Here is a 24,181-nt window from a genome sequence, read left to right as displayed (position 1 = left end):
AGAAGAAGAAAAATGAAGAATTATTAGTTAGAATGTTTCTTTCATGAAGATACCTGATGAACTTTTACTGTTGGGAAGAATAGTAGCAAGATTAATCAGATGTTTTACTCAGAAGAAGAAGAAGAAGAAGATAAAGCAGTTTTATGACTCGACAAGCCAGAGATTGGTGTTTCCCCTCTGCGCTTCTATTGACTACGTTGTTTACTCTCATGGGATAGCTGGTTCGGCACCATGGAGAGAGATTGGTGGGCATTGTGGTTGCCCCCAGAAGAAAAGAAGAGTAGAAAGGTTATGGGTGGGTCATGTGAACTGACCTTCAACCCAGTTACTTCGTGGGGACTATTTGCTGTATAGAGAAGATCAAGACTCAAGAGTTAGGGAAAATCATTGGAGGTCATGTTTCCCTTCCTTAAGTTTTTCCTATCAAATTATTTGCCTGATTAGATTATGCTAAGGGTGGGATACTTTATGTTAGCAGTTGAATTAATTAATTTTATTTTTTTGTGTGTTTGCATCCTTGCCCATCGATTGCAGTTTAGTAGTTAGTTTTGTATTTGTCAGGCGTGATGGTAATGCCTGTTGATGATGTTTCAGAATTGTAATCTGTTCGTGATGAGGATGGCACAACTCCGAAGCAGATGTGGGGAGAAGTTGTGAGCTGCCCTGGAAGCCAGTCCAGTAGCTGTTGGAGTTGAGTGGTGTTTGCTGATGGCCAGCCCAGGGAGCTACTCTTCTCGACAACACTGACTTCGAGGAGTTGCACCAACCTTCACGAGATAAGAGTTTAATTAATTGAAACACTGTAAGGACACTTAATTTTTTTTGAAGAACGAAAGAAGTATGGTAATAAACGGAAACTGAAAAAAAAAATAATAATTATCAAGAATTTGCACATTGTTTAACGAATACTGAGAAACTAAGAACATTAATTTAATTTGTAAAGAGAGCTTCACTAACAGAACAATTTTTTTTAGAATTGAGAACTCGAGCCTCTGAAGGTTCCTGTGAGAACAAACCAGATAAAAGTTTTACATTTAATTTTATGAATACTTGTTGTTTTAAAATAAATCTTATGCAGAATCTAGATGTATGTTCAGACAGCAAGGAACTAAGAAAATTATTATTTTTGTGAAATGAGGAATTTATAGTTATGGTTTAATGGAAAAAGACAATTTGTAATTTTGAGGTAGCTCGATGGGGCTCGAGCTCTGTGAGGGGAGGGTTATGTCGCGGGTTGAAATTTTGCAGGGTTGTTGAAATCAAATTTAGGGACTTTACTGACGGGACTCTGGGCTGGCTGCTCTGTTCACTCGTCAGCGCAAGTGGCGTGACCATGTAATTGGGGCACGGGGCCGGCGCGGCGCGCTGCGGGCTTGCAGAATTTTGTTTGTTTGTTTGGCCGCGCGCTGGCGCAGCCACGGGCCGCAGTTACTGGGGCGCGCTGTCGTAACAAGCCGCGCGGTGTGGCCTGCACATTGGGGTAGAGGGGGGGTAGTCTTCCCAGATGTTCTAGTTAGTTGTTTAGTAAATTTGACTTCAATAACGAGCTTTTGTTATGGTAGGCGCGGCAGGGCGCGCGAATTTAAGCGCAAGTGAGTGGTGACTCGGGGCTCACTCAGGCGGAGGCTATGCGTCTCACCTGTGGTCACGAGTTGTTAGTTCGTTCGTGATGTAGGAATTCAGGCTCACTCAGGCGGAGGCTATGCGTCTCACCTGTGGTCACGAGTTGTTAGTTCGTTCGTGATGTAGGAATTCAGGCTCACTCAGGCGGAGGCTATGCGTCTCACCTGTGGTCACGAGTTGTTTAGTTAGTTCGTGATGTAGGAATTCAGGCTCACTCAGGCGGAGGCTATGCGTCTCACCTGTGGTCACGAGTTGTTAGTTCGTTCGTGATGTAGGAATTCAGGCTCACTCAGGCGGAGGCTATGCGTCTCACCTGTGGCCACGAGTTGTTAGTTCGTTCGTGATGTAGGAATTCAGGCTCACTCAGGCGGAGGCTATGCGTCTCACCTGTGGTCACGAGTTGTTAGTTCGTTCGTGATGTAGGAATTCAGGCTCACTCAGGCGGAGGCTATGCGTCTCACCTGTGGCCACGAGTTGTTTAGTTAGTTCGTTCGTGATGTAGTTTAAGTTAGGTCATAATGTAGTCGTCAAGCTTTCGGGCGGAGGCTATGGCCCTCGTCAGGGGTCACGCGTCATAGTTTTTAAAATGTAATGTTCGTTCGGGATTTCAAGGGCAGGAGAGGCCCCTACGTTATTTTTTTAAAGTAATCGATCAAGAAAGGCTTTTCGGAAAATGTGAGTATGGACTTATCTTTGTTTTAATTTTAAGTATTAATTATGATTTGAGGTATTCGGAAGGACTAGGGAAGTGTTTAGTGAAGTTCTCTCATTCTCTCTCTTGTAAGATCGTTCAATCGTTAAGGAAGTAAAGAGATTATTGTTTTAAATTGTAATCCCGCTATTTAAATGTTCTTTAAAATGATGTTGAGTATTTGACTTTAAGAATAAAATAATTTTAATTAAGTATTATGTTATTTTGCAAAATCTCCTTAGTTCAGCTCTCACCAGACATCCTGTACGGGATGACGAACCTATGATCCTAGGTACAGTAAAGTATTTTATGAAGTTAAGACTAGTTGATGCCAAGCGAGTTGTTTCTATGTAAAGAGCTACGATTCTCTCCCCCCTCTGAAAGTGGATCGTGACAGAAATGGCGGTGGCACCGGCTAGGTGCACGTGACAATATTATTCCCCTCCCGTGAACAAAATTTTTATAAATATGTATGTATATAACATCTGAAATTGTAATTATAGTATGACCTTGTGGCTGTAGGTTGGAATCCCGCCAGTTGCGAATTTTTTTTTACTAGTAAAAATAAATACGGTGCACGCAACATTTCAAAAGTAATAAATATATTTGAATTAATGAATGTAAATAAAAGTAAGTTTATTAATTAAATTGTACATTTAATTTCACTGCTTTGTATCCATACAAAATAGTGATAATTCAATAAAAATTATTCAATTTTATTCATAAAAGTATGCAGAGGTAGATTTTACCATACGAAAGATAGAAAAATTTAAAAAAAAAATCTTCCTCAAAGAATATAATATTTTAATGCATAAATGGTTTGGTTGCAAAAACCTATTACGGCTCAGTCTCAGGCCGAATATATTTCCTTTTCTTCTGGATCAATCATTTCATCAATGTTTTGTTATGACGTCACGTTAAACTATCGTCCGTAAACCGACTTTACAGACAACCAATTTTTTTTTTTAATAAGTAAGATCTGAAGCGTGAGTTGGCGCGCCAGGAAAAAAATTTATTTCAGGTACCTTACAAGCCAGTCTGGTGATGCGGACAGCCGATACCTAGCTTTGTCAGGGAAAAACGGTCTACTCCATTCAAAAAGAATTTATTTTTAATATTAAATATATAAATGAATGTGTTCGTCTTCTATGTTGTTTGTTTTCTATGCGTTTGCGCATCGTTCATCCGATTTAATTAAAACGTCGCACACTTGACCATCGAAACACGAGGAAGTAACTGTGTAAATTATATTTTGGAAAACCACCCACATCCCCCGTTTCCACCCCTTAAAACATAACTTCAACAATATTGATGAAATTTTGTTCACTTACATTCAAAATAAATGTAAAATTACTGTCTATAATTGATTTATAAAAAAGAAGCGGGTCACTTTCTACTTGAAATAAAAAAACCTATCCACTTTTCTGATTCCCTAAAACAGAATTTTTGTACTTATTTGATGGAATTTAGCACACTTGGCGTTTAAATTAGGAAGAAATTACTGTAATCAGCTGATTTATAAAACAGGAAAATGTCGAAAAACCACCTCCATCCCTCTTACACACTTTATGGCAGAAATTTGGTTCTTCTTGATAAACATTTTTATATATGACATTCAAAATAAGAAGAAAATAACTGTTCAACTTTAAGTCACTGCCTATGTGAGATTTTTGAAAACCACTTTATCTCATTTTTTTCATCCATTAAAGCTTAATGTCGGTACTTATAAATAAAAACTAACACAATTAATATTAAAAACAAGAGTTACTGCTGTAACTGATTTCAAAATAGCTACCCCGTCCCTTGAAACAAGATATTGGTATTTATTTATGAAATTTTGCACAATTGACGTTAAAATTAAAAGCAAGATAACTGTCTATGTCCGATTTTTAGAATTTTCTATCATCCCTCTTCCACTTGAGATTTATAAAAACAACCCCTAATTCTTGTTACTGCCCCTAAACCAGTATCTGGTACTCCTTGATGAAAAATTTTTGCAAACTCGACGTTCAAGATAAGAGAAAATTAACTATCTAAGTTAAGTTAAAATTTACCCCATAAAATTATGTATATAAGATTTTTAAAAAAACACACCCATCTACCTATCCCACCACTTAAAGTATAGTACTGGTTCAACTTGATAACATCATGCCTATTTGACGCTCAAACGAGAAGGAATTTACTGTCTACATCTGAATTACATAAAAAAAATCAATACAAGATAGTTCTAACAAACCACCCAATTTCGCTTTCTCATCCCTTTGAGGAGAATTTTTCAAACTTATGTTAAAAATAAAAAAAATACTATTAATCCTACACGTTTTCCTCGCTACACGAATTCTAAAAATAACTACCCCGATTCCACGTTACTACCCCTTAAAGCAAATTTTTCCTCTTCTTGGTGAAATTTCGAAGATTTCATGTACAAAAAATGGGACTTTATCGTATTGTATTTATATTGTAAATATACAATATAAGTAAAAGAAGTTTACTGAAAAATGATATTACGAAAAACAACCATTTCACTTGCTTACCCCTTAAAGCAGTTATTTGGCCACTCTAGGTGAAATTTTGCAAACTTGACGTTGAAAATAAGGAGAAAACTACTATATACATTTGATTTTAACAGTTAATTAAATACATGAGGTTTTGATACACTATTCCTACCGCTCATCCTAACCCCCTCCCTTCTACATCGCCTTATTCTGCCCCTTAAATCAGAATTGGGTCACTCTTGAAATTTGTACACTTGACGTTAAAATTAAGACCACAATTACTGTCTACATCCGATTAAAAAGAAATAATCTTCCTGTGTTCAGCCAGGGCAAAGCCAGTATATTTAGTAGTATTGAATAAACAGTGCAAACACTTACGGATTAGTGATATATATTTAAAATAGTACTATATATCTGTGTGCCTTGATATAAACCTACAACATTTTTTTTTATTATTTTGAATTAGCGAGGAGGGTGGGGCTTAACGTATTATTTATAGACACCGGAAAAATTCGCGGATTCATTTCGCGGAACGGTAGAATTCAAAACGTTTTTCCTTTAGTAACCTCCTTCTATTATTAACTCGCAGTTTGTGTGAAGGACTCTTGAGCCACTGAGAAACTCTCCTCAACAAAAGTATCGAATCACAGAAAACACAGATAACATATCTCTCAAGTGGGCAGCCAATGAGCAGGGGAATCTTTTCCGAGTGTGCATAGGACTGTGGAGTCTATCCTAGAGGTCACTGAAACAGCGAATTTTTACAGTCACTTCTATACGGAGTTGCACTGAAATATACGATGGCGCCGATATATACTATAGGTAAAGAAATCAGTCGTGGCCTATAGTAAGGAAGGAAAAAAAGGTTTCGGAACCCGTGAAAGAAAATCAAGATGAATGAACCGGAATTCATACCCATGTCCTCTAGATTGTCAGTTCAGTGTTTTAATATTCAGCCATTTTTTATATATATAATAAATGTTTGCCTCGATGATTTTTCCATCACCAATTAGCAATCACCATCCCCTCTTTATTGACATGTTACTGATAATTGGGCAGTTTAACACAGTTTCATTTCTTTGACTTCTGGTGAGACTTACTCGGGACTCGAACCCAGAAACCTTCGCACCGAGAGCCGAGATGTGCGTCAAACTGTGATACGGAGGTCGGCGTTGCCCCGCAACCTTGGTACACAAGCCCTAACTATCGTACACGTACCATGACAATGGGACGTCTGCGTCCCGCGTGGCAGCGTTGTTATCGCCACGATGCGAGTCCTTGGGCGCGGGGAAATTGCGAAAGAGTCTCCCAATTAACAACTCTCCTAACTAGAGGAAGTTTCTCATTTACGTTCCCCTCCGTGACATCTGAGTTAGTTCCTACCTGCGACCTCTAGAAGGATGGAAGAACAAATTATTCAAGAACTCACTTCCGTATTTTCGAATATAATTAATTTTTATGTTGTCCTCGGTTCCAGTTGTCGCTAACGTGTCGTGCACAGGATGAGAGGATCGTGTGTTGCTGAATTAATAATGTCGAGACTTACATTATTTTATTGTTTTTGTTGGTTGGCAACTCTGCAAACTCAACCGTTCGCCCAGCTACACTATATACCTATAGGCTATATATATATATATATATATATATATATATATATATATATATATATATATATGCCCAATGGTACACGAAGTAATTAATATATATAAAAAATAACATTATTCTTCCATTAATTTAATATTATTTCACAGCACAATATAACTAAAACTTTTCAGTTGAAATTCCCCCAGAGAACAGATTTTCATTTTCACATACAGCACTCCAATTATGTACGTATTACTTTTGAGGTTAAATAAATAGTTCACATTAAATGTTATCATCAGAAATGGGTTCTGCATGACTCATACATTAGCGAGAAATCAGTAACACAGCGGTCACCTTAAGGCTAGGCGTTTAGCAGAAGAAACCAAGAACATATTTTCAAATCTTTATAACAGATAGTTATCTCTGTTTTAGATTTTATTTTGATGGTTAAAAAATTTATATTCAAAACAACGCATTTTTTACCAGACTAGCTTAAGTCTCGTTCTCACACGCCGAGCTGGTTTGTTGTTTCATTTTCTACTCATTACTAATATTTCAGGGCTTTTGTACATATTTATTCCTGTAATTCTTTTGCGAATTATATTACGTTTAAAATTTATCAACAGATGTTTTATAAATATTATCTTATAGCGGAAACAATTCAAGTAAATGTTTTTAAATATGAATATTTGCGTGACCTTCTACAGCTCAAAAATATCTGCTGGGGAAAAAAATTGTTATTCAAAAACAAATGCAAGAGAGGTTTAGGAATAAATTTAGAGTAAATATAATGACAAAGAAAATAAAATAACTATTTAGGCTTGTCAGACCGACACTTGAAGTAAATGAATCCATAATGGAGGAAGAGAAATGTAGCTTGCGTGACCGAAATAAACTAAATAACTGTCATGAGCAAACTTGGGCACGAGATCTATCTTTGAATAGACGCACGGCTCGTAATTTCGTCACTGTCGCCATTATCTTACAGCCCCCGTTCCATTTACTACCCTGTGTCACCTCTCTTAACGCATGTCACCCTGCGTGCGTGTTTGCAGTTGGACGCACGCAACTTCTCTACTCGCACAAATTAGTCCACGCAGCCCCACTGGCTAAAATAAATTAGGTCTGTTTTCTTTAACTTCGCCAAGAGACTCCAAACGCAACGTACGCAAGAAATCAACGGTCATTTATAACATCTAAAAAGTAGCAAGGCGTCACAAACACTACCACTTAACAGTGTTAAAACAATGTAATCAAATTTCTACTTTGGGCTTCTTTCGATGATTCGTGTTTATCGTGAACACGTATGGAATTCTCAATAATTCAATTTAACAGAGATATTTACTTTCACTGTGCTAAAATTTAATAAATGAAAAAGTTGTGATTAAATACAAAAATATCTATATCGTAGCTTTCCATACACATAACGTCTGGATAATTTCAAAGTTTTCGGAATATTTCACTTTAAATACATAAGGCTGAAAGAAAGCAGAAACTCTTAAGTTTAAAGTTAGTTGGGGAATACCGAGTTGCATTTTTTGCGTCTTGCGTAAATTATAAACGGGTACACTATAACGTGGGTGATTTAACATTTGCTTATTGCAAATCTTGCGATGTTTTTTTTTTTATGTCTTGGGTAAAGGCTTGTCTTAATTTGCCATGTTGCGTTATTGCATTTTCGTGACATTATATGTTTTTATATAGGGCAATTTCATCGGATGTTCCACTTAATAAGCATTGAATTTCGTTTTACGTAGGAAATCTTTTCACCACATTCATGCTACTTGCTACCTGCTAATTAAAGGACCAGCCTAGTCATGTGTGTTTGTGTCGGTGAGGCGGGATGATAAGTACGACGCGACGCTCGCTGGTGCTTCTAGTGTGCTATCGCCTCTAAGCGCAAGGCTGCGAACTGGCGCGCAGTCTTTACATCGTGCATAGGAAAACTATTGAGCTGTAATCATAATAATATAAAGCGAATAATAAAGATAAAGTTGTAATGCAAGTCCCTTAAGGCCTTTCAAGAATATCTACCTGGTGTTTCATACCTAGGAATTATTCTGAAAACACGCGTTTTGGGTATTTAACTCTTCTAAAAATATAGTATATAAACGAAATACGGAAACAAAACCACCCACTCACCCTCAGCGTATTGTTAAATGATTTTTGTAAACAGGCACTACTCGGATATCATGAGCAGTTTCCAAATAGCCTGGGTTTCTCTGAAGCTCTGCACACCGTAAGTTTGGCCGAGTAAGCGACGGCTTTAATTGCGTCGTAGTCACTCACTATAATTTCATTTTGTGAGTTAACAACTAGATGGAAACGCATACAAAATTGATTCGACAATAAATTTTCCAAGCACATTTTTTTTTCGCCACACGTTTTTTAAGTTTTTTTGTTTTTTAAATGTTAAGTAATTTAAAATATTCAATGAAATTCAATGAAATGCTCAAATATGATAGTAATTGGTTGCAGAAAAAAAAATACCAATGGGAAACTGAAACTATTTTTAGTAAAAACCAATGATGAAATATCATCAAGAGTCACTCGGAAAAAAAATAAGTTTATGTATTATTTGTAATTTCAAATTTTTAAATAAACTATAAAAAAAACTGTGACCTGAATACGGTTGAATCCAAGATGACATCTCTAGGTACATATTTATCGGAGTTTTAAATGGGCCCACCCAGTTAAATAGAGAGCTTAATGGTTTGAAGAGGTTGGGATAATAGCCCCCCCCCCCCCCACCCACAAACCCTGGATAATCAACTCGTCTCCTTTTCAACAACTTATTTCTGACCGACGTCTCATATTATGTAGTCCGAAGTAACTTGTCTTCAATTTGACAGTTCTCAAATGTAGTTCCAGGGGCGTACGTATCCTGTTGAGTAAAAAAAAAAGTGTGTGTAGTTCACGCGCGTCAGAATGAAACTTCTTGCTTATCAGGTATAGCTAAAAATAAATAAATTATTAGTAGAGACCTGCAAAATTCGCGGTTTCGATGGCCTTCAGGATAGACTGCACATACCCCTGTACACTCGGGCAAATAACGCAAGTTCATTGGCTGCCGACTTGTAAGTCGTCTCAGCTGGTTTGTCTGTGATTCGATCCTTCTTTGGTTGAGGGTTTATAACTGGTTGAGATTCGTCCAGATGAACAGTAAGCCAATAGCAAATTCATCTAAGAGGTATATGTATTTAAATTCTAGCCTATCACCGAATGAATCCGCGAATTTTGCAGGTCTCTAATTATTAGTATATTTTTACTGAACAACATATAATAATTGAGAATATTAAGGATTCTGTTATGATCTTAAATAAAAAAATCCTTTTATCGCGCCCTGTTTCCTCGCATCCGTTCACTGGCACTTTTTGGCGCCTCTTTTGGTGGTTTATGCCCACGTTGCCTTTCATAATCCCTCTTATCTGCTTCTGCCTTTGTAATATTTCTAGGCGTGACTTTAAATCACAATCTCCAGCTGAATAAAATGAAATAGCAAAAGAAAACACCCCAATCGAACATAAATTACACTTATAAAGTCTATCTCACAAGTCTATTCAGTCCTTTTGACATTTCAAATCAGAGTGTTCACATGCCAAAATTAAATTACAATTATAAAACTAACCTCTTATATCTATACGTCTTTTTTTATTTTTGGTCGTATATTCACGTAAAAATGAATGATACTTATAGAATTAATTGTACAAATCAATAACTATTTTCTACACGCATAAATATTGTATATAGTTTAATAAAAAAATTAAAAATATATATTACCGTCAATTGTTAGCCGTTACGAAAACTGAGGAGTAGACAAACAAAAACAGCGTTACGAGAATTCCGTAGCATCACTGCTGCGTCATTTCTACCTCTCCCCTGCCGTCTCTCCAACCTACCGTTACAACTAGCATATTGCAAGCTGCGCTATGTACCTACCCCCCTTCCCATTCGACCGCTAGCGCATGCGTTAGATTGGCATCGCCACTGACGCACTCTCCTCCTCTACTAGTTCCCCCACCACTACCTAACTATTCCCCTCATGTGAACGGAATTTTCGTAACGCTCAAAATTGTAGCCCCTCAGCAAAGATGTTTAAATTAAAAAATACATATATTCATTGCTGAAATAATTATGTAGATTAATGTAGTGATTTGTATTTTTTACTGTTATTAAGATAATTCCAATTAAATGGTTATTTTGGTTTAGTTGCTATTTTTTACCATGTTTTATTGGTCAAATTTTATAGTGGAGCTGTGATAGTGTGACAGCCCCATTTGAACAGTCCATCCAAATTCATAAAATAGTTTTGTATCAAACCATTTGAAGTGTTCACATATAGCATCAAACAGAAGTTTGACCAAAATAATTTCATAGTGGGGGATTGGCCTTTTGAAACCTTCCATTTGCATGGAGTGATTTTCCGAAACAGTGAAAAATTTAAAACTTGATGGTTGAACAGAGAAAGTCCTTCGTAGTGCGAGTTCATTTTTACCATTGTGTTACATTTTTTGATTGTTACTCAAAATGAAATAAACAAAATTGAATGTGACAAGTGAAATGTTTTGATTGTTTTGTGTTGTGATGAAGAAACTTTTTTTCTGTTGACAGTGTCTTGTAAACAACTTGATGTGCAGGTCACGTGTTAATAAACAAACATCACGTGATGCTTTGAAAATGTCATTTGGGAAATGGCTACCACTGGTAAATACGTTTAGGAACTGCCACTTTTTGGACAAGTTTCATAACTCATACTATAGCAGCTATTGAAGGCAGTACTGTGTTTCCTCCTGTACGCAATATAAGTAATTTAAATGACTGATGTGAGAAGAATAACCTTTTTTGAGATGTATTTTCCATCACGTGCGTCGAATGATTAGTATGCGTCGTTTGGAAAAAAACAGCTTAGTCAGAGGCCATGAGTATTAATTTTTAAAGTTTTAAATGGCCGCAAATTAAAATTTCAATGAATAGCTCGCACTTATCATCCCTCACAACTAACACAAATACATTTGTGACTATTTGGGCACCTTTAAAAGTTTGTAAGTATAACAATGCTTCACACAGATTTTAAATTATGAGCTAAAGGTGTGGTTGGCTTAAATCAAAAGCCTAAAGGTTTTCAGTAAGCTTGGACATTCAGGCAAGAAAAATATACGAGCTGTGGTCAAAAAATACGGTGAATACATTTTATGGCAGAAACTGCTGACGCTGCATGGAATAAGCCCTATGACCAGATTATTTGATGTAGTAACAAGTTTGAACAAGTTGTGACTTGCCAGTCGGCTTCCAGATCCGAAAGGAATGAGGTCGTGTTTGCCGTGTCTGTCGTGCATCACGGATTTCGAGCAACGCGACAAGAAAGAGTTTTGTTTTAAGTTGCAAAAAAAAAAAAAAAGCTAATGAAATGTTAAAATCTTCACCAAAAATAAAAATCGTGCTAAAAGGAAAATAAAGTTTTGACACCATTCCCGACAGTGAGGAAGCCACGACGGAGCAACTGAAGAAGCCGTTCAGAAATGTTTCTGATCATGCAACAAACGTCGCTAGCCAAGGAGAGTGTTTTGATGATAAGTTCAAACGTGATTAATTCGTACGTAGTAAAAATATTCACCGTACATATTTTTTTATGACGACGTCGTAAGCTTCAAGTGACGGCGGCTCAGTTGAGCTCAAAGACGTGGGTGGCGAAATCGCGCCAGTTCTTTTGTTTGACTGCTCGCGTGTGAGCACGTCCGCCGACTCGGCGGCTCCGCAGGGAGTGGTTCGGATCCCGTGCGTGACGAGCGCTAGGGCACGCAGCGTGACGGCTGCCTGGCGATCGTAAACCTCGCACGTGTCGATGTGCGAGCGCCCACATGTTTGCACGTGGCTGCGCGACACGGATTTTATTTCGTTCGGCTCTCACCGGTCGTTTTTTTTATTTATTTTTTTATTTTACGTGATCGGAATCAATACCATGGGACAGCTGTGTGGGAGTCACACCCTCCCGCCCCCATTCACCACCCAGGCCGACGTTTTTTACGACTTTCAAGTTACCGGCCAGTCAGAGACAGAGACAGAAGTATATATAGACTGAGACTGTGACAGAAAACGAAAGAGAAAGATGACAGAGAGAAAGAGAGACAGGGCAATATAGACGGAAAGAAGCAAAGACATAGAGGCAAAAGGAGACAGTCAACGAGAGAAAGAGAGAAACATTCAGTTACAGACAGCCAGAGGGAGTGAGACGGAGGCCAAGATACAGGCAGAGAGAGACAGTGTGAGAGACAGACATACAGGAGGAAAGAAACAGCGATCGTCACAGAGAGAGTGAAATACCGACAGAGAGACAGAGAAAGACTGTGACGTAGAGTCAGGCACAAACAGCAGAGAGAGACCGACGTACGTCATCCGCGTGAAGACACAACTTTGGCTTCAAAATCCGTTCAAGCGAGCCAAGATGAGCACTCGGACAGCCAAGATATTCGTGATTCGTCACGTCTTAACTAAAATTTTTAGTAATAATTTATTCCTCAAAATGTAATTTTTAATTTTATTTTCGTGGATTTTCAAGAACAAGACTAGTAGTAACAATAAGAAGGATTTTTTAAGGCCTTTAATTTTTGTATTTTCCTCTTTTTTTAATCATGCGTGAAATATATAGTTAAAAAAGAAATGACTTTTAAATTTTACAGTAAAGTATTTTTTTGTTGAGTTTACTTATACATACGGTGTATATGTACTCTTTAACTTTTTAAGCTTGTGTTCTCTTTGCCACTACCGTTATTCTTGTAGTAAGTAGACCATGTGTGAAGTGCTGTCGTTCTTTTTATCTAGTACTCTTTCTTCATAATCTTTTTAACGGGTTAAAATTATCTTTAGTCTGCCTTTAAGGACGATAATAGTGAACACGGCAAGTATTTTCCGCACTACAGGTTAGTCGTACTGACACGTTACAGTTAACTGTAATTGTATCAACTTCCGCCTTCCCCTTTCCCCCGACCAAACTCTCGCGTACTTTCTAGAAAATATCCTAAGTTCACCGCTCGCTCAAGCATATTCGTGGTATAAATAAAAAAGTAAACAAATTTTATTTTTAAAAATTCATGCTTTCTCGCCATTATTAGTATTTTAATGTCGCATACCTTACTTAACCAAATTTGCATTTTAGTTACGACCACCCAGACGAGCGAAAACCTACCCTCCCGGATAAAAAAAAAAGAACAACTAGTATTTTTTTTTTTAGTTTAACAAAGATTTTCAGGTAGTTATTATTTATCTTACTGGCTAATCACAACGAAATTTTTATTTTAGACTCGCGGAAACATGCCATCACAAGAAAAAAAAATAGAATTTTTGCGAGAAATGTAAAGCACCCAACGTATATTTGATTTTCACGACAGTAGACAAAAATAACCACGATGCCAGACGGCGAGGGACTGGGGCTCAGTGAATCTCAGGATCGCATCTCCGATGACGTGCAGTTGCCTGCCTCGCTCGCCCGTGTGGCAAGGCGCGTGCCTCAGAGAGTAAACAACTGGCAGCACCCGAGCGACGAGCTGTTCTCGTCAAGTGGCGAGCGGTATTGAGCAGACCTCGTGCCGAGCCTGAAGCCAAGGCTGCAGGTTCATCGTGACGAAATAAGTTGCAAACCTCAAATTCCACTTAAAGGTCTGAAGTGCTTCACTAGCCTAGTACGCGTCTTTGAAGTAGGAACTCGTCTCCTGGGAACACCTTAGAAACAGAGTATTCTTCTAGTTGGATGAGCCCGCTAGTCTCCTGAGAACATCTATCCATTAGGCAGAGCCTACCCGTCTCCAAAGAACAGATGATTCATCCTCTAAGAACAGTCCATTCATCCTCTAGGAACAGCCTATTCATTGTGTAGAAAAATCCCATTCATCCACTAGGAAAAACCCACTAATCTCCAAGAAAAATACCATTTATCCACTAGGAAAACCCCATTAATCTCCCAGAAACAGCCCATTCATTCACTAGGAAAAACCCACTAATCTCCAAGAAACAGCCTATTCATCCTGCAGAAACAGCCATTCATTCTCTAGGAAGAGCCCACTAATCTCCAAGAAACAGCTCATTCATCCACTAGGAAGGGCCCACTATACTGACCACTATGAAGAGCCCACTATACTGACCACTAGGAAGGGCCCACCATACTGACCACTAGGAAGGGCCCACTATAATGACCACTAGGAAGGGCCCACTATACTGACCACTAGGAAGGGCCCACTATACTGACCACTAGGAAGGGCCCACTATACTGACCACTCGGAAGGGCCCACTATACTGACCACTAGGAAGGGCCCACTATACTGACCACTAGGAAGGGCCCACTATACTGACCACTAGGAAGGGCCCACTATACTGACCACTCGGAAGGGCCCACTATACTGACCACTAGGAAGGGCCCACTATACTGACCACTAGGAAGGGCCCACTATACTGACCACTAGGAAGGGCCCACTATACTGACCACTAGGATGGGCCCACTATACTGACCACTAGGAAGGGCCCACTATACTGACCACTAGGAAGGGCCCACCATACTGCCCACTAGGAAGGGCCCACCATACTGACCACTAGGAAGGGCCCACTATACTGACCACTAGGAAGGGCCCACTATACTGCCCACTAGGAAGGGCCCACCATACTGACCACTAGGAAGGGCCCACTATACTGACCACTCGGAAGGGCCCACCATACTGACCACTAGGAAGGGCCCACTATACTGACCACTAGGATGGGTCCACTATACTGACCACTAGGAAGGGCCCACTATACTGACCACTAGGAAGGGCCCACTATACTGACCACTAGGAAGGGCCAATTATACTGACCACTAGGAAGGGCTCACTATACTGACCACTAGGAAGGGCCCACCATACTGACCACTAGGAAGGCCCTCTATACTGACCACTAGGAAGGGCTCACTATACTGACCACTAGGAAGGGCCCACCATACTGACCACTAGGAAGGCCCACTATACTGACCACTAGGAAGGGCTCACTATACTGACCACTAGGAAGGGCCCACCATACTGACCACTAGGAAGGGCTCACTATACTGACCACTAGGAAGGGCCCACCATACTGACCACTAGGAAGGCCCACTATACTGACCACTAGGAAGGGCTCACTATACTGACCACTAGGAAGGGCCCACTATACTGCCCACTAGGAAGGGCCCACTTTACTGACCACTAGGAAGGGCCCACCATACTGACCACTAGGAAGGCCCACTATACTGATCACTAGGAAGGGCTCACTATACTGACCACTAGGAAGGGCCCACCATACTGACCACTAGGAAGGGCCCACCATACTGAGCACTAGGAAGGCCCACTATACTGACCACTAGGAAGGGCCCACTATACTGACCACTAGGTAGGGCCCACTATACTGCCCACTAGGAAGGGCCCACTTTACTGACCACTAGGAAGGGCCCACCATACTGACCACTAGGAAGGCCCACTATACTGACCACTAGGAAGGGCTCACTATACTGACCACTAGGAAGGGCCCACCATACTGACCACTAGGAAGGGCCCACCATACTGACCACTAGGAAGGCCCACTATACTGACCACTAGGAAGGGCCCACTATACTGACCACTAGGTAGGGCCCACTATACTGACCACTAGGAAGGGCCCACCATACTGAGCACTAGGAAGGCCCACTATACTGACCACTAGGAAGGGCCCACTATACTGACCACTAGGAAGGGCCCACCATACTGAGCACTAGGAAGGCCCACTATACTGACCACTAGGAAGGGCCCACTATACTGACCACTAGGAAGGGCCCACCATACTGAGCACTAGGAAGGCCCACTATACTGACCACTAGGAAGGGCCCACTATACTGACCACTAGGTAGGGCCCACTATACTGCCCACTAGGAAGGGCCCACTTTACTGACCACTAGGAAGGGCCCACCATACTGACCACTAGGAAGGCCCACTATACTGACCACTAGGAAGGGCTCACTATACTGACCACTAGGAAGGGCCCACCATACTGACCACTAGGAAGGGCCCACCATACTGACCACTAGGAAGGCCCACTATACTGACCACTAGGAAGGGCCCACTATACTGACCACTAGGTAGGGCCCACTATACTGACCACTAGGAAGGGCCCACCATACTGACCACTAGGAAGGGCCTCGACAGGAGCTGACGGTGCTGGTGGGTGTCGGCAGGCGGCGCCATCAGGTGCTACACGTGCTCGTCGGACCGCGACGTGCACTGCGCCGACCCGCTGGACCGCAGCCGCGTGCAGCCGGTCGAGTGCAACATGGAGGGCGTGCAGCGCGCCGTGGACTCGCTCACCGCCACGCTGCAGGGCGTCAGCGACCGCATCGGCACGCAGCTCTTCCCGCACGGCGACGTGCCGCACGAGGTGCCCATGGTGTGCCAGAAGATCGACCTCGTGGGTGAGCGCTCATCACGTCGGATACGGGGACGCACCACAAAGCCGAACGTACAGTAACGCCGAAAACCATAGCGCCGAATGCCAAATTGACTACAACGCCGAACAGCTAGAAAACTGCTGTGTAACACAACGCCGAATTTGCCACAACGCTGAAATACTTTAACGCCGAAAAATGTCATTGCAGGACTGCCACAGAGGTTAGGTTAGGTAAGGTTAGCATACAAATTAATTCAGTTGTTTTTCATTTTGCTCCTGTGGCCCGCCCTCTCCGCAGCAACATTTTTTTCGGCGTTACTCTATTTCGGCGTTGTGGTACTCAGCAGTTTTCTAGCTGTCGGCGTCGCGGTCAATTTGGCATTCGGCGTTATGGTATTCGGCGTTATTGTACGTTCGGCGTTGTGGTACCGACCCGTCAGATACCTTAGTGCGGGCGGCTCTGGCGAGGCTACTGTTCCACCGTCAGGCTCGCTTACTTCACTCGTTACGCGTATTTCTTGTCAGGGAGGTAGGGTTCTACGTACACGGAGAACCGGGGGCTGACTCTCACAGCAGGGACAGACCTGGCGTTCCGGCCAGCCTAAGATGAGATGCGGAGAGAAGTGGGGTTAATGGGAGTACCCCGAGAAAACCCCTTGGGTCACGGCAACGTCCGCCACGTTACCAAACTTGCGAAAATTCCTGGGTTTTGACCCCGCCGGGGAATAGAACCCGAATCTCTTTGGTGGGAGGCGATTGTTGTTAACTACTTAATCGCCGAGCCTCCCGCAAAAAAAAAATTAATTGCAATAAATGATGTTGGTAAATAACTTATAAAAATTTAAAATACAGATTTTTCTATAATAAAATTTATTTCGGCAGACTGTATTGTATTGAAAGGCATATGTTATTTATTTATTTTATTGTATGTGACAATTATAAATTAATGGATTTATGTTTAAATATGTAGATTTAAATTGATAATAAAATGAAACTTATACAACTAAGTTAACCTAAATAAAAACAATAACCAAGAGAATCAAAACAAACTTATAAGTACAATTCAAAATAATTAATAAAATATTACTAGCAAGTATAAACCATATTAAAATAAAAATTTTAATAAGCTGGAATTGATTTAATGTAGCCTTTGAGATTAAAAACAAATTAAAATTACAACAAATGGACTGGCATTATTATAGACATGATTAATAAAAAAAATAATAATATGTATCTATTACCGCAATTTAACTATAGTAAAAACGATTTTGTGATATAATATTTTATAAAACTAACATAAGATATTCACAAAAAAAATACTAATGCATTTTATAATAGTATGTACACATATTCACACACATTCCACCACACACATCTCTAATGCCACAGCTAAGGCCACGAAAAATTTAATTAGTCCTTGCAATGGGCAAAATTGATTTAAAACATGTTTTGGACAATTGCCATTGCTGGTTTGCACTATATATGTCATAGAGATATCACAAGTTGAATGCATATTGTGTCTTTTGTCACTGTGTTGTTAGAGGGCTTTTTTTGTTTGTACTTACTGTTCTTATTGCAATTGTCTCGTCATTGTTAGCCAATTGTGTTGTCTGTGCTGTGCTGAGCAGGAGGGAAAAAAAACATAAAATTTCCAACATGTTCTCTTTTTCATTTTCTTGCATGTTTTACAATCAATCTCTAATAGGGCGGTGTGGTACAAGAAGTTAAACAGTAGTTTGCCATTTTAACGAGTGGTTAGGTTACTAATGCAAATTCTGTTATATTGTGAAAATGGTCGGTTAGGTTAGATTAGCTGCATTAAAAATACTTTAAAATAGTACGGACGGTAGAATACTGTAAAATCTATCTTTTGAAAGAGTGGTAACGAATTACCGATATAATATGTAGCTAACTTAACTTAAACAAACGTTCACACGATTAAAAAGAATTTTAAATGTCGCTAACCTAACCTAACAAACTGTCCACATTATTATAGATTAGTTTCTAAAGTAGCAAACCTAACCTAACCATTCTTTAAAACTGTCAATATTGTCTCAATACACTCTTAGATAAGATTGTATAAGATGCCAGGAAGTAAGAAAAAACATTTTGGTAATTTATGCTGTAGTATTTACGGGAAAGCGTTCCTCGGAAGGTAATAAATCGCCAGCCAACGCAGGATCATCTCGGCTAGTCCTCGTGGCCTGATGGGGAAGGGGGGGAGAGGGGGGGATAGCTAGGCAGCCTCTGTGCCGATCACTCATCGTCGTCGTCACTGAATGACGACCGGCCGCTGGAGATATCAGGGTCCGCATGCGTTTCGACGCCTGGTCCGGCCGTCGCAACCTTGCGAACAGCGAGCTGTTCTCCGAGGCGGTGTTCCCGCCCAACTGTTCACGCCACCGCAACGCCCGACCGCGGCCCGAAGTCCGTTCACGCCTGACCGAGCACGTCACTTCACGCACCATTAACTTACTCGCCGATGTATAATTTGTAAATGTGAGCGACAGGCAACGAGCAAATTCATGTGTTCTCATGCAAACACGCTCATATACTTTAACATATAATTTTTTTCAATTTGTGACGAGTACGATAAATAAGCGCAAATTGTGTTTTCAACTGCATTTCTGGACGCGAATCACACGTAGTTCCCGCACCCGCCGCTAGAATTCGCTGCAGGAGCAGCCACGTTGACTATTGAATCATTTAATTGGTAGATCGAACTTTTAAACTATACGATGAAAAGGCTCCGACTAACCTCGAAAAAGGACTTGAAAAAATATTGAACCCCGGCTTTTGGACCTGATTTTCAACTAAGTATTTTATTAAAAATTCTTTCCATCTTGTTACAATTCATTTAACAGTTTATACCGGCGCAAGTAGAATTCTAAGTTCACATTTCTGTATGTTGGAAGAAAAAAAGGCCGTAGAACATTTTAACAAAAGTAAATTTTGTTACTTCATATCAAAAATTGTTTATGAAAAATGATAAAATAAAATTTATAAAATTTACAATATATTTGAACTAATCCGATAATGTTGCTACTAAGGGAGACATGAATTTTTTTACCCGTCGTTCAATCTCTATTTTTCTACCCTTTGAGCTAATTGTTGATGTAATCAAACATCGTTTCAAAATAATGTTTTATTTGTAGTACTCTTTGGAGAATACTTTAAATATATGAAATATTATTCTTTCTGGGAGAATAGTAGGTGTGATTTATCTTATTTTTAATATTCCCCATTTCCACCATTATATTTCCCATTATCGTACTCGACCGAGAGTTTCCATTTCTACATTTCATGTATAAGTCTGGACGTATTTTTTGCGGAATTGTGGCAGCTATCGGTCCATAAAAAGTAATATGTGTATAAACGTTTTAGCCGACGATATTTTTGGGATTTACTGAACATGAAATTTTTAAAAAAAATTAAGTAGAAATATTCCTAGGAGTCATTCTTTGGAACCTACTTAAAATCACTTCCCGTAAATCAGTAATGGAAAGACGTGCTAGCATTCACACTCTTTGATACACCCAGTTTGAGTTGTCGGTGTATCAAGGAAAAAGTAGTTCATTGAATGACCCAACTATAAAAAAATTATTATATGATGATGATGACTTGATCAGCTATATTGAAGCTAGCTTGGATCTCCAAGCATCGCCATGCGTAGATATGGTCATGGCATGGCTAGGGTTTAAGAGGCGAGATGATACTGCAACGGTTTGTTATTGCCTCCCGCAGTACGGAGGTGAAAGATCAAGGAAACATCAGTCCTGAAAACGCGGAAATATTTTTTTTCCAAAGCTGCTTACCAGGTATAAACTTTAAAACGGAACCAACATGTTCTTTTTATTTATATAATAATAAAATTAAGCGTGATATCGACTTTTTTTAAGTTTCCAACTGTGAAACCGTGTCACACAGCAAGGTGCATGCATGATTGCCACCAAGATATGACGCGAGTTGCGGAAGTGTGCTGGTTGTGCGTGTTTTTTTTTTTCAAGCAGAGCCATGAAAATGTTCAGTAAAGCGTGAACCGGCCCACAACCGAAACCAAACCGGCGGAAACGCTCGGTAAGTTGCGTGCCAGTGAACCGAAGCGAACAACGGTAATTGCCGCGCAAACAAATCCGCCCGACGTACGAACCTGGGATCCGTGACACCAGAACAACAAAACTCCCAAGGTGCATTTAAGTGCCACAGCGGCTGAGGGGGTCTGGCCGAGAAATAATAATTTAAAAAATATATATATTGTGGGCGTGAGCGAGTCTTTCAGTAGTATTTGATCTAACCTTGGCCACGAGCAAATTCACGTGTTCTCGTGTCGCGAACACAACTTAATACGAAACTCGGGCACGAAAGTTAACGTATAATTCTTTGGAAATAATGCCGGGTGTGGTAAACATAACGCAAATCGTGTTTTCAACTACATTTCTGGACGCGAATCACACGTAGTTTCAACGCCCGCCGCTAGAATCCGCTGCAGGAGAACCTACGTCGACAGTCGAATCATTTGATGTAGCAGACCGAAATTTTTTAAATTTTGAAAGACTCCGGTAAGACCTGATTTTCAACAGGGGATTTTATTAATATAAGTACTGCGTAGTATTCAGCAGTTAATGGTGTGTGTTTCCCTTTGCCTGGGCTTTGGTTCGCGGCACCCGCCACAGATGGCAGCACTTACAAGGCGTGACTCGTCGAACTGGGCGTGTCCGCAGGTCCCGACGGCAGGAACCACACGGCGCGCCTGTGCTCGCTCAAGGACCTCCAGCACGGCGACCTGTGCCAGGACTTCCAGAGCCGCATCTCGCCGCAGATGGTGACCTACTGCGGCGTGTGCGAGGACGACGGCTGCAACGGCGCCGGCGGGCCCCCGCCCCCGGCGCGCTGGCTGGCCGCCGCCCTGCTCCCCCCGGCGGCGGCGGCCCTGCTCCGCCGCGGCTAGGAGCCCTTCCCCCCTCTACCCACCCTGCAGACCGCCGAGACGATGTTCCGTCGGTGTCGCGGAAAGAGACACGCCTCGGCACAACCAACAAGAGAGAGATCTTCCGCGAACCTGCGGCCCGAACTCACACACTACCAACAAATAGTAGTCTCCGAAAACCACCCATGCTAACCAAGTATGCGCATTAAAAAAACACTGTAAAAAATTGATTGTAATACTGTTACAAGGAAAGTCCGTGGAAACTCAGTTGCCGACGACGTCAGTTGTAGTTTTACAAGTGATATCGTTGGTAGCTGTGTATCCAAGGATTTTATTTTTTTTTGTAAAAGTTGAGAAACCCTGGCAACGCTTCTACTTTTGGTGAGGAGATTTTGCCGTGGGAAAAAAAAAAGAAACGCATAATTTATTTTGGAAAACACTTCGGCCAATACATTTACTGCAAGAATTTGTTTCGCAGATTTGCCATGTTAATAATGTAAGAGATAAAGAATGGTGAAGATATTTCCAAAGAAACAGTGGTTTCACCTCTATATTTGGTAAAGATATTTTGCATTAAAAAAGTCATTTCGTATAACTAACGGGAGAATTCATTGGAAAGCTGCGGCCAAAACATGCACTGAAAGAAATGCGTTTTTAAAATGATTTTTGCAATGGGTAACGCTAAAATTTTATTTAAAACATTATGTTGGACATAAGCCATTGCTTATTGTCTTGAAAGGATAAAGTACGAAAAATTTATGAGTACAGGAACACACATTTTGGCTTGTTTTTCTGTGTGTGCGTTTATGAATTAATCTTTTGTTTGTCCTTTTGTTAGGGTTTCCTTATGACATACAGTGTACACTAGCAATGTCAAATGTTCAACATAACGTTTTAAATCACTGCAAAAAATTGTTTGAAATTTACCATACAAATAATGCCTGTGCTTAATTATAAATTACGAATGGTAAAGATATTCCCAAATAAACCATGGTATATATTCTTTATTTGGTATTTGGTGATGAGAAAGTTAAATTCATGGTAAATGTACCATACCTGTTTGTTTGTTAAACGTACCAGCTACAATATTTTTTCAAGTGTCAGACTTCACAATGTAGAAGAAACAGATTTATATATATATAACAAATCTTTTTTTCACCTTCTTCCTAATAAGTTTGTGGTTACCCCATAAAAAATAGGGTTTTTTTTTCATTGCGACGTGAAACACCTCAGGATAGTCTTTGGCCGAGCGAAAACGAGTGGGTGAATGGGGAGGTTTTTAAAAATAAAGTACCAGGCCTATGTACAACATTATATTTTTCATGCCTTGAGCATGGAAAAAATAAAGTTGCTGCCAAAACGCTCGAAGTTTAGTGGGTTCGTGGGTTTGAGACTCATTCAGATCGGCTATGCGCCGCAGACGTTTCGGTCCGTAATTGTATCTGGCATCATGAGTGTGGCAGTCATCTTGGAGACGTGCGACTACTAGAACTAAAACTCCGACGCGTCTAAAACCCACAAGTAGAGGTAACTTGGGCGTGAACAAAACTAGTATCTTTAGATTCATATTTTTAAATACCACATCTAACGTAAGATAAACTTTCTATCAGTACAGAATTATAAATTGTAGGTTCTTTACCTATATTTTAAACTCTAATTTTGAATCAGTAAAATCTGCAGTGTTTCGGTGGAGATTGCTGTACTTGATTCAGTATAACTCATGCCATCGTTATTATAGTTGATTACTAACCAGGGATAAATATATATAAACATATAAATTTAATTTTCTTTAGTAACCATTAGTTTGTAGTGTTTTTACATACGTCACTTTCTTTGATACCAAATTGTAGTTTAAAACTTATAGTTTTTTATTGATACCAAGTTATTGTCTGTTACTTCCTTGTAAATGTTTATAAATAATAAATAGTTGTTGCATAATCATGTGTAAATATTTAAACAATTCTAAATTAACGTGTCATGAACAATACTAACATAATTTTTTGACTGTGAATAATCTGAATTTTAACGTCTGCCTTTGTTTAAAACACTAGTTATAATGAAACGAATATTAAATTCAACCATTTAGAAAAACTACGTTTTAATTTGTCCATGAAAATTATACATTAATAATTTATTTAAAATTTAAACTCTATGTTCTTTACTCAATTTTTATTTTATTTATAACATCACTACTCATACACTGTATTTATTAAGACTGCTGATGAAAATAACTAACTCTTCACATACAGAACTTTAATTTTTGTACATCAATCAAAACTCCTTAGGAAATAAATAGCTGCTTTTATGCATTTATTTTCTTGTATTAAATTCATTAATGAGTGTTAAATCATGTAAATGATTCTAATTTTATTCTTTTATAATTGCAATCTTATATTCTTAAACAGGTTTATGTATTTTATAGCATATATATATTTTTTAAATACGTTCTTA

General features: G+C 39.7%; 1 protein-coding gene across 1 annotated transcript in view; it reads left to right on the top strand.

Annotated features, from left to right (window-relative positions):
• The window catches only part of LOC134543010 (uncharacterized), a 57,602-nt gene extending 33,860 nt beyond the window's left edge, over positions 1 to 23,742 (top strand). Inside the window, exons 2-3 of the mRNA XM_063387684.1 lie at positions 16,595 to 16,828; positions 21,525 to 23,742. Of these exons, the coding sequence (XP_063243754.1) occupies positions 16,595 to 16,828; positions 21,525 to 21,751 (461 nt within the window). The 3' untranslated portion in view covers positions 21,752 to 23,742. The remainder of the gene's footprint in view (positions 1 to 16,594; positions 16,829 to 21,524) is intronic.
• The last annotated feature ends 439 nt before the right edge of the window (positions 23,743 to 24,181 follow it).

The sequence above is a fragment of the Bacillus rossius genome, assembly GCF_032445375.1.
Source record: "Bacillus rossius redtenbacheri isolate Brsri chromosome 9 unlocalized genomic scaffold, Brsri_v3 Brsri_v3_scf9_2, whole genome shotgun sequence".
In the NCBI taxonomy this organism is placed as follows: domain Eukaryota; kingdom Metazoa; phylum Arthropoda; class Insecta; order Phasmatodea; family Bacillidae; genus Bacillus; species Bacillus rossius.
Note: the sequence above shows the minus strand (reverse complement) of the source record. Positions and strands in the feature narration are given on the sequence as shown.